Below are 16,725 nucleotides of genomic sequence, written 5' to 3'. Positions count from 1 at the left end.
CTTGCTGTACGCAGTATGTACTATGCAATTTGAGATTCAGCCCAAGTTATTTAAATATTTTGCTGGACAGCATGAGGAATTGTGTTCAATTGATTAATGTTTTTAATGAAAAGTTCACTTCCACTACAGATGTTATCCATGCACTGTATGGCGTTAGCAACTGGCTGTTTTAATAGCTTAAAAACCAGTAATACTAGTATCTTACTACTTGCAATAGTCATATGAATTGAGCCCATGCCAGTTAAACTGAGGATGAGCATTACACTATAGGTGACAAAAACTGACTTATTTGTCAAATGAAAAGAATTGTGCAAACCCCTCAACTTATACTGCGCAAGGAGTTGTGGTCTATAGATTAGATTAGATTCAACTTTATCGTCATTGAACAAGTACAAGTTTTGGTGTACTATGGTACCCCTAAGACATTTTTGTGGTATTGTAGCCCTGGACAAGCACAGCTGATTGTATTGTTTGGGGATAATGCCTTCCTGAAGTCAAATAACATTTACAAAATGCTCCAGTCTGGTTTCAGATCCCATCATAGTACTGAGGCTGCACTCTTTAAGGTAACAAATTACCTTCTAATTGCCTCAGAAAAAGGTTCCCTATCCGTGCTGTTGCTTCTTGATCTTAGTGCTGCTTTTGACACTATTGATCACTCCCTTCTCTTAGAGAGATTGGAAACCCATATTGGGCCACGTGGACATGATCTAGCATGGTTGAAATCTTATTTATCTGAAAGATATCAGTTTGTAAGTGTGGATCGCATATCCTCTGACAAATCAAATGTATGTTTTGGTGTTCCTCAAGGCTCAGTTCCTTTGTTCTCACTATATATGCTACCTCTGGATTCACAATGTCAATTTTCACTGTTATGCTGATGACACACAGTTATATATTTCGATGAAGCATGGAGAAGCCCCAAAATTAGCTACTTTGAAAGCATGCGTTTCAGATATTAGGAAGTGGATGACAGATAACTTCTTGCTGTTAAACAGAAACGCTCATTTTAGGACCCAAGAAACAAATAGCGTTGTTAGCAGATCTCACTGTGAACCGCGACGGCTGCATGGTCGTATCCCAAAAAACTGTAAAAAACCTTGGCATTACCCTTGACCCTGACCTCTCCTTTGATGAACATATAAAATATTTTTCAAGAGTTGCTTATTTTCATCTTCGAAACATTGCAAAAATCTGAAACTTTCTGTCAAAAACGGATTCAGAAAAACAAATTCATGCCTTTGTTACTTCTAGAATAGATTACTGCAATGCTCTTCTTTACGGTTACCCTGACAAATCAATAAATAAACTTCAATTAGTGCTGCACACGCCTGCTAGAATCCTAACTAGAACAAAAAAAATTAACACATTACTCCAGTATTAGCCTTTACACTGCCTGCCTGTTAGGGTTAGGGCTGATTTTAAGGTTTTATTGTTAACCTATAAATCAATACATGAACTTGCTCCTACTTACCTTGCTGAAATGATCCAGCCATACATACCTACACGTAACCTTAGATCGCAGGATGCAGGCCTTTTAATTATACCTAGAATTTCTAAACAAACAGCCAGAGGCAGGGCCTTCTATCATAGAACTCCACTACTGTGGAATGATTTGCCAGTTAAGGTTAGAAATGCAAACTCAGTGCAAACTTTCAAGTGTCTACAAAAAAAAACATCTCTACACCATGGTCTATGATCAAGTGTAGTCTGGCCCAGGGGTGTGAATGTGACCAGAAAGGCTTGATACTGTCCACCCTTGCTGTCTTGCCAGGTGGGCTCTCATCGCCACTGGGATGCCCTCCCTCCAATGCTATTTGGTGGCGGAGTTACTGGCTTGTTGTTGTCTCTCTGTTGCGCAGATTGGGCTGTAATCTGCTGGCAATACCCTGCCCTCATTCAGGGTGGTTGCAGTTGGTGGGTGTCCCTTTGGTTGATGCTTGGCAATGTGGGTGGATTGATTTCCTGCCTGTTGGGCCCTGTCCTCAGCCTCCCCCGGGTAGGGCCACAGTGTCACTGGACCCTATCCAAGGTCTTACGCTGCTATATTATTGTGCTGGGGGAGTAGGGTCAGTACTCCTTCTTCACTACAAATCCTTGTAGATCTAAGGAATGCATTTTCTACATTTCCCCTGTCTCCTGCCATTTTAAACGTAGGAGGACATGAGGTCTTGGCCCACACTTGTGGAGTACCAGGCTCGAAAGATTCATTGCTGTCCCTGGCCAAAGTCCTCCTGGTTGTTGTCATAGCACACTTTATGCAGACGCTATTGAATTTCTAGTCAGTTTAACACAACGCTTAGTGGTGTCTAGCGAAATATTCAAACTTTGCGTGATGTTAAGTCAAGACAAACTTATCTAATGTTCAGACGCAAAGTGTTTCCCAATCAGTCCCAATACTGGCATACTAGCTTACTATACACTAAACAGTATGTTAGTCACAACTCATCATCTGCAAATTTGTCCTATGTAGTATGTAGTTTGAGGTTTGGCTGACATATATAGCATTAGTACGCTATGGGAGCAGCTAGAGACCAATATGACAAACTGTCAATTCCTCCCTCGTCTACACAACTAAGAAAATTGCAAAGAAGCAAAATACTTAAACTTTAGACCTGCGTGAAGTTGGCCCCCCACCCAACGCAAAACGTAGTCAAAAATATTAGAAATTAAAATATTAGAAATTGAACTATAGACGATGACGTCATCAGCCCCCCCCCACATGCTCCAAATTTACCCAAAATAGACCCAATCGTTTGAGCTCCGTTTGTCCTGGTTTGTGCTGTTAAAAGGTTTGTTTGAGCTGCTTCAGTTTTTTAGATATTAAAATAATATTGGGTGGTCATTCTGAGGTCACTCAGCCCTCCACATGCTCCAAATTCACCCAAAATGGTCTTGTTCGTTTGTGCTTAGTTTGTGCTGGTTTGTGCCAGTAAAGGTTTTGTTTTTGCTGCGTTGGGTTTTAAAATATTAGACATTGAATTATTGTCGATGATGTCACCAGCCCCCCCACATGCTCCAAATTCACCCAAAATTGTCTCGTTCATTTGTGCTCCGTTTGTGCTGGTTTGTGCCGTAAAGATTTTCGTTTGTGCTGCGTTGGGTTTTAAAATATCAGAAATGTAATCAAATTAATGTTAATATTTATTAGGCCTATAGGCTACAAATAAGGCTGCCTGAATAAAATAGATAAATCAATGGTCAAGAGATCAAAAATAGTTATAGACAGCTCTGTATTTTTGTGTGAAGTTAGTCAGCAGCCTATAGCCTATGAGCATTTTATTTCGGTTTTGTCTATTCAATCTCTAAAATGTTAGATGCTAATAAAGATGATTTAATAGAACATCATGCAACTTCTTATCAGTGTTTTTTGTAGTCCTGTAGTGGTTAATAAAAACGTCATGTTGTTCAGATAATAGGTCTATGTCACTCTTTTTTTTCTGCCACTCTCTCTCTCTGAGGAAAATGGATTTGTGCGCGTGTGCCATCAAGTCGTAGTTTAAATGTAACTTCAGCATTTTTGGGCAAGAAAACAGCTGAACTATCCTCGAGGTGAGCACACTTTTAAAGTAGAATTGACGAAGACGTTCTGTCATCACATAATCTGTTCAATAAACAATTATCTTCACTTCAGTGTCTCCTGATTGTATTTTATTTACATTTTTACGAGTCTCATCTGCTACACATCACTGCCACCACTAGGGAACCCTAAGTTAAAATTAGTAAGGCTAAGACTAACGTCGGACTCAAAGTTAGCGCTGTTTTTTTGGAACAGGTTTATTTAATTTTTCTTATTATTATTCTTCTGAACTTCATTCTCTATCGAGCATTGGTGCGGAACTTCATTCTCTATCAGCATTGGTGCGGAACCGCTTTCTGACCAGTGAGTAATTGCAAAATGCTGTAATATTTTTTTTTTACTGTCAATCAATCAATCAAATTTATTTATAAAGCCCTTTTTACCACAGCAGTTGTCACAAAGTGCTTTACAGAGACACCCGGCCTTAAACCCCAAGGAGCAAACAACAGTAGTGTTGAAATACTGAAATACTGAAATAAATTGCTAGTGCAGCTTTCATAAACTCAGCAAGAGCCTCTGCCCTTTCATTTTTTTCTGCCCGTGGGCCATCTCTGGATATTTTATTTTGCTTCTCCAGTATTTGCTGCAAAGTTAGCCAATAAGGTCTGTCTGCGGCAATTGTTGTGGTTCTGCGCTGCTAGCATTATCATACTCCTTGTTTCCATGATGTGGTATCGGCATATTACTGTGAGTACGAATACAAGTACATGAGCCCAGTACCGGCTCGATACCCGATACTGGTATCGGTGCATCCTACACTCAACTGGAATTGGGAACCACTAGAGCCTATATTGGTCTTGAAGATGTGTGTAACAGTGTACTATAAATGTTTTTTCAAGCCACTTTCCAGTGAAACGGTATGATTCCAATGCACACTTCCTTAAAAAAAGACAATCACAAAATACATCTAGGGTGTTTATTTTCTTTATTCTTTCTAGTACAATATAAACATGTTTCTGTGGTTAGAAACTGTCTGTGTTCCCATCCCACTGGATGATAGGTAAGTATAATGGATACTACATTAAAAGAATAACCAAAATTGTTCTAGAACACAAATGGCTCCTACGGTGTGATTGATTTTCCTTTTCAGGTTTTGCATGCAGTGAACGCACATGCATATGTGTCTAACCTCATTCTCTTCTCCACTGAACCATGGTAATAAATATACCTTACCTTTCTCTCAACCCCATTTTACAGTGCATCCTAATTTTATGGCACCATTTTACTTTTGCCATGAATTAATGGATAGAAGTAGTACTGACTTGACAATTATTATTCTTTCTGAACAGTAGTGAAAATCACAAATTTTTCATTGAAGAATATTCTATAATGCTACAGTAGGAGACTTTGTGGTTTCATTTGCGACGTACCTCGATAGAGAAAGGGAACGTGTTTAGAGGAGATATGGCCTTCTGGAGACCACAGAAATGACAGAGCTTCACCTACCAAGAAGTAGAATTAGATTGTTTTTTGATCATTTGTTGTTTAGTATCGTAAAACCTAAACAATTTGATTTAAATGGCTATAAATTCATGTTAAAGAGGATACCATTCCATAGAGAGAAAGCTTTTTCAACTATAAAACATCTATAAAACTACACTAAAATCTAGTACACTGGCTTGAAGTGCTAATATAAAGTTACATTAAAACGCAAAAATCTGTTAGGATACTCCAAAGAAGAGGTTTGACCTCAGAATCCATCTCTGGTTCTGCCTACTCTCACAAAGCAAACTACTTTTCTGTAGCAGATACAGTTTAGCCAAATAGTTTGTGTAATTTCTAGTGTGCTTGTATTGGTGTTCTGAGGCTTACTTTTTAGTCTTCCTGTTTTTCTAATACAATTAACATCCCTTTTACGTAACTATACATCTCAGGAATCACATTATACGACTAACTTGTAAACTAACTACGTTCAGTATGAACATAAATCAGTGCAATCGTGTTTGCTATCAACATATCCCCAGTAGGGATGAGTGCGGTTAGTCGAGTATTTGAGTAAATGTGTGTGTATTAATTTATGCCTCCCAAATGTATTTTTACCTTTACGTATTTTTTTGGTTGCAATAAATCAACTTGAACCAGATTTTTCTAACTACTATTAAAATTCCAATCCCAATTTTTACATACCATGACATTGATATACAACATTTCTAAGTCCTTTTGTGATATGCGCTCATTCACATGTGTTTGTTGTTAACGTTCATCAATCAAAGTTGTGTGGTGACCCAGTCATTCAGAATGACGCAGTATATACTGCATAGTTTCAGCAAGTATGAATGTTAACTCATTTAGGGGAAGATGGTAAATATTTTTGGATTGAATGTTACCTATGAGAAAATGATTTGACCACAAATCGCTTGAGTAGCCAGTGAAGCCACCTCCCCGAAACGACTTTCTGCAGGTTGGGATGTCTGGGTTAGGTCACCTCGAGTCGGTTTTGGAAACACTCGTCTTCTATCCCCAACCACATCGCCTTTGCAAACAGCCACTTTATTTAACTATGAATAAATTAATAAACCGACTTGCAGTCGGTTTCCGATTGTAGGGAAATGGCACTTCACGTGTTGATAATGATTGTTATTGTAAGTCATTAAGGAACAATAGCACTGGGATCTCTTGATATTGAACGTAAAAGCACTACTGAAATGTTCATACTAAACATAATTGCGGTTTACGAGTTAGTGACATATTTACGCGAGTCCTGCGATGATGGGTTACAACTTCGCTGAGGAAGTATGCAGCCTGTCATCTGTTTTACCTCTCAAAAAGCAGTCTGTGCTTCCCTTCTTGCTTACTGTCGCAACAGACCCAATAAAAGGTCAAAAACTTTAGATCCAAATTTTGATATAATAGACACAGCCATACTATTGTACCAAAGACAACCAATCACCTATTACAATTTCAGTCATTCATCTTCTGAAAGTTAACAGAATTAAATGTCCCCCAAATGTCAATAAATTTGATTTTGATTTGTTGTGTTTATTTTTCTGGTCATTGTCCTGATGCCCGCAGGGCTGCAGCGCGGGTTACATTTTGTATTGACACCGGGAACCAAGTTCAAATGTTAACCAAGAGTGATTCATTGTGATAGTATTTTCTTTTACCTGGTGAGTTGACTGAGAACAACCGGTAGATTTTTACTGTACATTACACCGACAACAATGCCCTTAGCTTAAAGCTTACAGATAGATGCTAATTTTAGATTAGAGTTTTAACAGACTAACACACAACACAGTAAATGTCCCGTTCACTAGATACAATGTAACTACTAGTTGTTACACAGGATATACCTAGATAAAATGAAGTGTATCTTGAAGGGTACTCATTTGTAACTAATGTGTACTTATGTAGTAAATTAGTGAATTGAAGTGAAATACTACCTCAGAGAAAAAGCGTAAATAGGAATAACTGTACTGCATTACATTTTCATATTTTTTCTTTTATAAATCAAATGTATTTCATCAAGCCCTTCTAGCATCAGCAGTTGTCACAAAGTGCTCATACAAATATCCAGCCTGCTTTTAGTTTGCAGTGTGTCTTAGAAGAACAGTGAGAGCAGTTATTTTAATTCTGCTCTCATTTAAAAAAAAATTTAAGTGTTTTATGAGTAAGTTTCCGCGTTCAATGCAGCTTCAATTCATGAATATGGACAATGCTAATAATGTTAATTCCAGGCTGGGACAGAGATGAGTAATGGCTTGCTGAGGCATGTAATGACTCCATGGGCCTTCAAGAACAACTCAGTGTAAGCAAAATGTCACTGAAATACTGTATGAATGTAGGTGAAATGATCCTTTTAATACGCTTAATCGAAAACGTACTTAAGAAGCATTAAACTGAGGACAATGTTGTCAGAATGGGTTATTTAATGTGTAAGAACACATATCCCCAGGTTGTTACTGTAAATCAGAATGTGTTCTCATCAACTCACCTGGTAAAATACAATATTATCACAATTATTTACTCTTGATTAACTTTTGTACTTTCTTGCTAAATCCAGATTAACAGATGGTGCTTGCATTGTACTAAGGCCAACATTACGCTAACATACCTACACATTTAACCCAGATGTCACATTTGACCTTTTAGGGAAGTGCTGGCGAGATGTTAACTTTGGCTATTGAACAGGGGCTATCATCTCTCGCCCACTCTGTGCATCTACAAAGGATGTTATTTTCCAACTGATGTTAATGAATCAAATAAAAAGGGAATTTTGAATTCTGTTGAAATCTGTCTATCTATATGAGTATGGTAACAAGCGTTTATTGTTACGTGTGTAATAACATACCACATTTACTATCAGTAACAATGGGTTGGTAACAATGGGTTGTTACACTCAGTTACACCAGTTGTTACAGTGTAATTACCTTAACAAGCACTTCTTAAAATGAAGTCTTAACCTAGATACTAAACTGTGGTACTGAATACTAAACTTTTGAGGGCTCTAATACACTGTAAGAGACATTTAACTTTATACTAAATTAATTGCTTTCAATTCTAAAGAGTAAAACCTTTAAATAAAAATACCATCAAATAAAAGTGGACATTCTGGATGTCACGTAAGTATTAGCTCCACTGTCAAAATACAAAGAGAGGGCAGTATAGATTTTCAAGTAAGTAATATCTGTGTGGACTACAGGCCGAATTTTGACAGTATCTGTTTTAACTACAGGCACTCTGCAGTATTTAGGCTACAGGCAGTATCTCTTTAGACTACAGGCAGTATTTATTTAGACTACAGGCACTATCTAGTCAGATTACAGGCACTATCTATTATAGACAAAGTTATTAACATTGGATAAGTGTGTCTTCAGGGAGCTTCCTTGAGCAAGGAATTATTTATGTCAGTCATGGCCAGTTCCTCCTTCTTCGGTGAGATAATGGGGCTTGTTTTCATGCCACTTCTAAATGAAAAACAAAAACAGGCTTAGCTTAGGGTTGTGTGTTGTTCTAACATTATGGCAGAAATTCAAAGAGTCTCCTCACCTCTCATCCACGTCTTGGATTGTGTCAGGCAGAGCTCCACCAAGCGTTTCTGGCAGATAGATAGCCACCAACCCACTTAAGATGGGCGCGACCCCATAGATGAAACCAGGCAGCCAAGGGACGGTCTCTCCTGAGAGCAGCACCATAGGGGCCACCATCGCCCCTACACGAGCCATCATGGACACCCAGCCCATACCATTCTGCCTGGAGCACAGAGAAGGATCCACAATCACCCACAGCCATCAAACACAATACATTTTGCTAGATGAATTCATCACTGTAAATGCACTCCCCGTTTGGCTCAGAAACGTTTGCTCCTTTGACTGTCCACGCGAGGGGGAAGGCATTAACATTTGTGTTTATATGGAAGTATTAACGTGTATGTCGCTCCGCTCACATAGAGCAGGCCACAATAGAGGAACCAGGACCGTAATAGTGCCTGATGGTGATAGATGTCAGTAGTAAAGTTGAGGTTACCGAACAACGGTTGGGAAAAGCTCTCCAGAGTAGAGGTAGCAGCAGTTGAAAGATGCGGCCAGGCAACCCTTACCCACCACTGCCAGAATTGTGCGCACGGTCTGTTTTTCTGCACAGGAGTGTAAACAGCAGTCAGTGAAATCACGTCTGTGCTGGTAACACAGCACTGGAGAACAGAACAACTGACACCCTTAACCCCATGCAGGTAAAAGCACGTACCGTACGGCACCAATAGGTTGCACAAAATGGTGACTCCAGACAGTATGAGGGAAGCACACTGTGAGGGCCGCCGACCAAATATGCTCATGGACACAGTAACCACTACTTTGGCAGGAATGTCCACCGCTCCAAAGATCACTTGAATCAAGTAGATGTCCACACCAAACTTCTGCAGATCCATGGATAGTCCGTAGTAGGCAAAGCTGGTCGAGAACCTATAGAGAATAAATGTTGATTTACAAAGTCGTAAAGATATTTTTTTTTGCCATGTCGTCATGACGACAGAGTGATGGGAAGAGACGAACCAGACCGCGCTGAGACAGATGGTGATGTTTCTAATGATGGGCGTGCGGAGGAGGTCCACCACAGAGTAGGAGGCCTGAGAGCAGAACATTTCCTTCTTCATGGACTCTTGCAGCATCTGGACACAGGAACAATGTTCAGTACTTTCACAAGAGACGTTCAGTAACAAACACAGTGTTAGTCTTTTTATCCTTGTGGGATCCTGAGACTTAACCTTGACCCAGAAATATCTGTTTTCTATTCTTTAACCCTAAACCTAACCCTTACCTTAACCTCATAACTTAACTTTCATACCTAAACTTAACCTAGCCTTAACAGCTAAACTAAATTAGTAATGTCCAAACCTCAAAGTAACCCCTCTAGCAACTAAGTAGAAAATGTAATTGTGCCTAGTGGGGACCTGTCAAGAAACTAGGTTTTATTATATTTTGAGGACATCAGGTACACATAGACACGGATCTGTCTCTCTCTCTCTCTCTGACACACACACACAAAAAGCTTCTTACATCAATGTTGATTTTGTCACCCTCTTCATGGCGTCCATTGAATCGGGCCACAGTTTTGAGATTTTTGACCGCTTGCTCAGACTTCCTGTTCAGGACGAGCCACCTTGCCGACTCCAGAAACCACCTGCAGAGGTCAGATGGGATAAACCACGTGTTCAATTGAAATGGCCTGGCTGGGTAACGTGTCATGGCGTCCCTGGGCTCTCACCATGAGTAGAGGAAAGAGATGTAGAAAGGCAGGGAAACGGCCAGCATTAGCCAGCGCCAGTCCCTGATGAAGTAGGCCACGAGTGCCAAGATCAGCTGACCCATCGTGTAGCAGTAACCCGTGGCTGTACCCACCACTGTCCGTATACGTGTGGGAATCCACTCCACAACTACAGAGAGTAACAGAGACAGACTATTTTAACACACTTCAAAAAAAAATTGTAACAACCAATGAGCAGTAAGGGTTAACTGATTTTCTCGGAATAACTACAGATTTTTCTTGCTGGGTCAGGGATTCGATTCCACAACCTTGCAGTTACTGGTCAGACACTGTAAATGCTAGGCTACCCTGTCATCCCATTGATTTGGCGAGCATCAGCTCAGCGTTTGTGTTTTAAGTTCCCTGCCTACAGCATCTATCGCTCCCTGTAACTTACTGAGAGAGAAGGAATTGAGCACCAGGCCAGATATGGCCATGCCAGTGATGAAGCGGAAGACGCAGAAGACGGGGAATGAAGGGGAGAAGGCAGCACATGTGCCTCCCACTGCCATCAACAGGTTGGAGAACAACAGCAGGAAACGCCGCCCAAATCTGAATACGAGTGAAGAGGCTGTTAACAATTATCATCTGAAGAGTAACTGCAGGCTTCCAGTATTTTGCATGAAAATGTTTGTGTTTGCAGCAGAGGTTGTCTTATATACACTACCATTCAAAAGTTTAGAAATGACCTTATTTTCCATAAAAACGTACATGAAATGAGTTTGAGTAGGACATATAGCAAAATGAATAGGAAATATAGTCATTGACAGGTTAGAAGGTTTGAAATAATGATTTTTAATTGAAATATAAATGTGTCTTTCAAACTTTCCTTTGTCAAAGAATTCTCGATTTGTTGCAATTACAGCCTTGCAGACCTTTGGTTGTCAATTTGTTGAGGAACTCTAAAGGGATTTTGCCCCATGCTTCCTGAAGCTCCTCCCACAAGTTGGATTGGCTGAATGGGCACTTATTACGTAACATACGGTCAAGCTGCTCCCACAACAGCTCAACAGGGTTGTGATCTGGTGACTGTGCTGGCCACTCCATTATAGACAGAATACCAGCTGACTGCTTCTTCCCTAAATAGTTGCATAGTATGGAGCTGTGCTTTGGGTCATTGTCCTGTTATAGGAGGACATTGGCTCCAGTCAAACACCGGCCTCAGAGTATGGCATGGCATTGCTAAATGGAGTGATAGCCGTCCTTCTTCAAGATCCCTTTCACACTGTGCAAATTGAATGCCTCCACCATGCTTGACAGATGGTGTCACTCTTCCAGGATCTTTTCATTTGGTCTCTGCCTAAAAGGCCAGCAGCCTGGAATCACCTCTTCACTGGTGATGTTGAGACTTGTATTTTGTGGCTACCATTTAATGAAGCTGTCAGTTGAGGACCTGTGAGGCGTCTGTTTTTAGAACTGGACAGTAATGTATTTGTCCTCTTGGTTGTGCACTGGGCCTCCCACTCCCGTTCTGTGAAGGGAGTAGTTCCACCAGATCTTCAGTTCTTGGCAATGTCTCACATGGAATAGCCTTCATTTCTCAGAGCAAGAATAGACTGATGAGTTTCAGAAGAAAGATCTATGCTTCTGGCCATTTTGAGCCTGTTATTGAATTCACAATTGCTAATGCTTCAGATACTCAACTAGTCTAAAGAAGGCCAGTTTTATTGTGTCTTTAATCAGCACAACAGTTTTCAGCTGTGCTAACATTTGCAATTGCAAAAGAGTTTTCCAATGCCCAATTAGCATTTTTAAATGATAAACTTGGATTAGAAAACACAACGTGCCATTGGAACACAGGAGTGATGGTTGCTGATAATGGGCCTCTGTATGCCTATGTAAATAGTCCATAAAAAATCAGCGATTTCCAATATAGTAATTTACAACATTGACGTCTACACTGTATTACAGATACATTTGATGTTATTTTAATGGTCAAAATATTTTGCTTTTCTTTCAAAACCTTTGTAAGTGACCCTAAACTTTTGAACGGTATTGTAAGTTCACTAAAACATCGAAGACAGCAACCAGGCCTTTTCTGCCTGTTTGAATCATTCTGAAGATGTATCAAACAAGAAAATCTAAGCGCTACCTGTCCGACAGTCCCCCAAATATTACAGATCCCAAAAGCACCCCTCCCATATAAATGGTTTGTCCCGTCTCCTTCAACGAGCGAAAATCACAGACCAAGTCCCACTGACGAGAGAAAAAGACAAAGTACATGGCTTTCCATCATTTTTGTAAAACATAGTATTTCAGACACATCAACAGGGGTCATTTGCATCATTGAACGTATCCTAATAGTCATTTCAATGTGTTTGAAACGACCACATAACTATTTGGTGTGATCGTTACCTCAGAGATGATTGTAGAGCTCATCTCTCCCATGTGGTACTCCCATCCGTCTTTACAGCCCTGCAGCTCGGCTGCTGGAAGCTCATCCATGTAATCACTGCTGTCCATCTCCTGTGGGCTGGAGGTCCCATTCCCTCTTAGCAGATGCCACTGGGGAGCAGCGTAGCGCTGGCATTTCTCTGGCCTGCCATTCTTGTCCCGAGGCACAGTGATTAGCAGAGTCTGCTCCTGGCTCAGGCTGGACAGGGATAGGTTTCGGGGGGCGTTGCAGTGGTGGGGCGGCACAGAGGCCACAAAGTTCTGGAGCAGATTGTGACTGGCCATCATGAGGATGGGCATACTGAGCAGAGTCACCTGAATGACCTGGAAGCGGCTGGTGCTGCCCACCTGTTCCAGGAGGTCAGCAAAGGCCATAGCTGTGATCCAACCAGAAGTGGAGTTTGCTTAAGGAGAAAAGTTGCTGTAAAATTATATTAGGTCGTTGCCTTCACAAGGTCAAAAAACACACTCAAAGTGCCAGCAAGGAAAACATTCTTCATACGGGCAGCAGTATACTACCTCTGAAAGAAGTAAAGAAGCACATTAAAAGCAAGAATTAGTGCAATATGAACAATACATAAAGAACTGGATTTCTTTTGCAGTTTTACTTAAATTCTGATAACAGACAATTTGTTGATGGTATGTTTTCCTGATCTTTTGAAATGTATTCAAGGGGCTAAATAATTTCAGTAATTTTTTAAATGTTTTTTCATAATTACTTTTTAATCAGGAACACAAATACCTTCTGAGGGATACAGATTTTGAAGTGACCATTGTGTTGACTACAGCTTGCAAATCGTTCTTAGCCTTGTGATCTCATAATTACTGTTATCATTTCATCTGAAAACTAAGTCATTGTCCGATGTTAGTGTAGAGCAGGAAGTGAACATACCTGTAAATTCCCACAGTAAAATGTTTTTGGACAAAACACAAAAATGTTTGACCTGAAACAAAGTCTGATTATTTCGTTGAGGTGATTTTTTTTTGTATGGATTCCGTTATGCACCAGCCTTTGTTAAAGTATTGTCCAGATCTTAGCAGGCATCTTACTGTGAACAAACACAGCTTTCACAGCATGCGTTGTTTTCAGAGAGAGATGAAAAATCCATTCAGACCATTAGCTTTTTTTTGTATTCCTTGAAAAAAGCAGCCACAAAAAAACTCTAACCTTCTGTTTGCTATCCCTTGTTTGCTAATCTCCTCTGGAATTTCTTTTCTGAGGAAATAGATTGTTTCTAAGTGTGGATAATAATAAGCTCAATGAAACTGTTCTTTACTTTTTCCATTGACCGTTGAAGCAGAAGCAGAGTCCTTACTGTTACAAAGCCATTCCTCATCCACTGGAGAGGATCAACACTAATACAATGAACTCAAAGAGGCACACGATCCATAGTAGTCTGTTGTATATTCAGACGTCCCAAAATCTTGATTGCTAGTAAGAGCAAGGGTTAGTGTGTCTGTGTGTGTGTGTGTGTTGGGGATTGTGGGAGGGGATTATTATGGGAAAACTAGTGATTTCGGAGCAATTCATTCATGCTGAATTCCCCTGCTGTAAAAAAAAAAAAATATTAAACCAGTTTACATTTTAAGCTGGTCCATTCTGGTCTATATTGAGTTTTGGATGGATGCTGGTGAAGGTGGTCATTTGATAGCAGGTTTACCATCATGGTTTATTTTGTTCTACTTGTGGCTAGCATTTCCTGGGTTTTGGATATGCCAGCATATTGTTATGATAGTTGTATGCTTATGTTTGTTTACCACAAAGTTGCTTGTTGTTCCAGCTGGCCAAGTTGGTTGTTGTTCTATCTTGCTGGTCAAGCTTATTGTTTTTCTATTTAGCTGATCAAGATGGTTTTTGTTTGATCTTGATGGTCAGTCTGGTTTAATCTCATTACTTTTCCCAGCATGTTCAGTTTTTTTAGTTTTTGTGGTGTTTCAGGGCGATAAATTATTAAACGAATATTATGGTAATCGGTAAAATAACTGAAAAATAAATAAGCGTTGTGGCGTCGAAATATGCTTCAGATCATTGACTTGGAAGTGTCAGACTCCTGGCAAAGGCAATCATGTTTTGGGCAAAATTATCCTCATGCTCATTAAAGTTCATAAAGCCTTTGATGTTAACAATGGCTCCAGGACCAATGGAAGCCAAATAGCCCTATCACATTAATATATATAGATACAGGGATATACCACTGTAACAGTACAACACACCTTGACACTTGACAAAAAGCTCACTCATCTCATGTGAAATCTGTATATTATAATTTTTTCTGATTTTCTCATATTTTTTATGCATCATTATTTTACTAACATTTATACAGAGAAATCATGGGACCCAGGTGTCTTTTACAGTTGAGCCCTGTATTACAGTGATAATATAAACAGATATTTTCACCACTCTTGCTGGATTTCTGTAGAAATTGAACAGCTTTTTAAGCCAGCATAATGCGACATGATAATGGTTCCACCAGTGTGAAAAGCACAGTGAAGGCTGGTCACCAGAATGCAAAATGAAGGAACCAGGAAAAAACGCGCTTTTGCTTCGGCAGGATGATGGGTCAAAGTGGGTATGCTTTGTGAACAGTTCTCAGACACTAAAGATAATAGATAAGACAAGACCAAAGCCTGTGTCTCTGACCTCACACCCCAGTTTTTGCTGGACCGCGTAAGCGGAGCCAGCCAAGAAGAGCAAATGTCTCTTACTGAGTGAGTGAGTCACTGACTGACTGACTGACTACCCCTTGTTAAATAACATAGTGGTTAGAGAAGCGGACTTGTGAACTATAGGTCCCAAGTTTGTATCTCCTCACAGGCAAAGTGAAGTATGCATAATTAATTATTCTGTATAGAGGAAAACTTTGCTGGCTGAAACTGTTAGTATCTACATTATAGTAAGCAATTGTTCAATTCTTATGACTATTCCGGTAAGTTAGTAGATACCGGTAAAGCTTATTACTGGCTAATACGCTGTTAAAACGGCCAGTGGCAAACGCCATACATAGACGCTATTTGTGGTGGAGGTAAACTTAGTAAGAAACGTACATCAGTTTAACTGTATCAATGTCATTCACAAATGGCCAATTAACTATTAAAACGGCCAGTGGCAAAAGAGGAATTGTTCAGAATAGAGACAAGAGGCTATACTGACACCTAGCAAATGTTCAGCTCCATGGGGTAGTGGTTAACAACACAGCCTTTCATGTGGGTGACCCTGGTTCACTTTCTGTTGTGGGCCGGCTGAACTAGGCTGGAGATGAGTGAGCTTTGTGTCAAGGTGTGTTGTAACTAGGCAAACCTACTTTCAACAAGAATTAGACTTGCCTAGTTCAGGTGAAGTTTTCATCTATACGGCAGCCTGAAAACGCATACTTCGCTTCACCTGCAAGGAGATACGAACTCAGGATCTATAGGTCATAAGTCCACTTCTCTAACCACTACGCTATTTAAGAAGGGGTAGTCAGTCAGTGACTCACTCACTCAGTCAGCAAGAGACATTCGCTCTCCGGCAAAAATTATCTCAATGTTTTCCAGAGCTGTATATCCAACAAAGTGTTGGTCCCACATTTCAAGAGCTGAAATAAAAGATCCCCAAAAATTTTGCATATGCACAAAAAGCAATATCCCACAATCCATGGTCCCATTTAACTTGGCATCATCCGGACAGGATTGGTCAGGATTGTCTTGCCCCTCCTTGCTCCAATGACTCATTATTGTGGTTCTAACACATGCAAGCTCAGTTGTAGTTATTAGCTGGAGAACTGGTTGGTTGAGTTAGATGTATAGGAAGAAGCAGAACTTATTTGCAAATTCTATTTCGGGAGATGCATATTCTGATCTTCAAATCCCCCGAGCCCACTTCAAGTTGCTGCAATGAGGAAAGGACATAATCACACTTACAAATTTGAAGCATTTTTATCCAAAATGTCATGCCCACATTTAAGCCATAATTCAAGTGTGACGCATTTGCAACACTGGGTGGATGGATGATAAGTAAACCAGAAAAAGCTTTT

The 16,725-nt window shown here is 40.0% G+C and overlaps 1 protein-coding gene across 1 annotated transcript; it reads right to left on the bottom strand.

Moving 5' to 3' along the window:
• Positions 1–4,494: 4,494 nt before the first annotated feature.
• Positions 4,495–14,860, bottom strand: slc22a6l (solute carrier family 22 member 6, like). The gene is made up of 11 exons (XM_010870583.5): positions 13,605–14,860; positions 12,674–13,233; positions 12,411–12,514; positions 10,716–10,870; positions 10,280–10,448; positions 10,072–10,195; positions 9,568–9,683; positions 9,263–9,477; positions 9,044–9,152; positions 8,567–8,770; positions 4,495–8,484 (listed from the first exon to the last, which is right to left on the bottom strand). The coding sequence occupies exons 2-11, from the start codon at positions 13,085–13,087 to the stop codon at positions 8,391–8,393; spliced, it is 1,704 nt and encodes a 567-aa protein (XP_010868885.2). The 5' UTR covers positions 13,088–13,233; positions 13,605–14,860; the 3' UTR covers positions 4,495–8,390.
• Between the last annotated feature and the right edge of the window lie 1,865 nt (positions 14,861–16,725).

The sequence above is a fragment of the Esox lucius genome, chromosome 7 (assembly GCF_011004845.1).
Source record: "Esox lucius isolate fEsoLuc1 chromosome 7, fEsoLuc1.pri, whole genome shotgun sequence".
NCBI lineage: Eukaryota > Metazoa > Chordata > Actinopteri > Esociformes > Esocidae > Esox > Esox lucius.
This window is presented reverse-complemented; position numbering and strand designations above follow the sequence as displayed.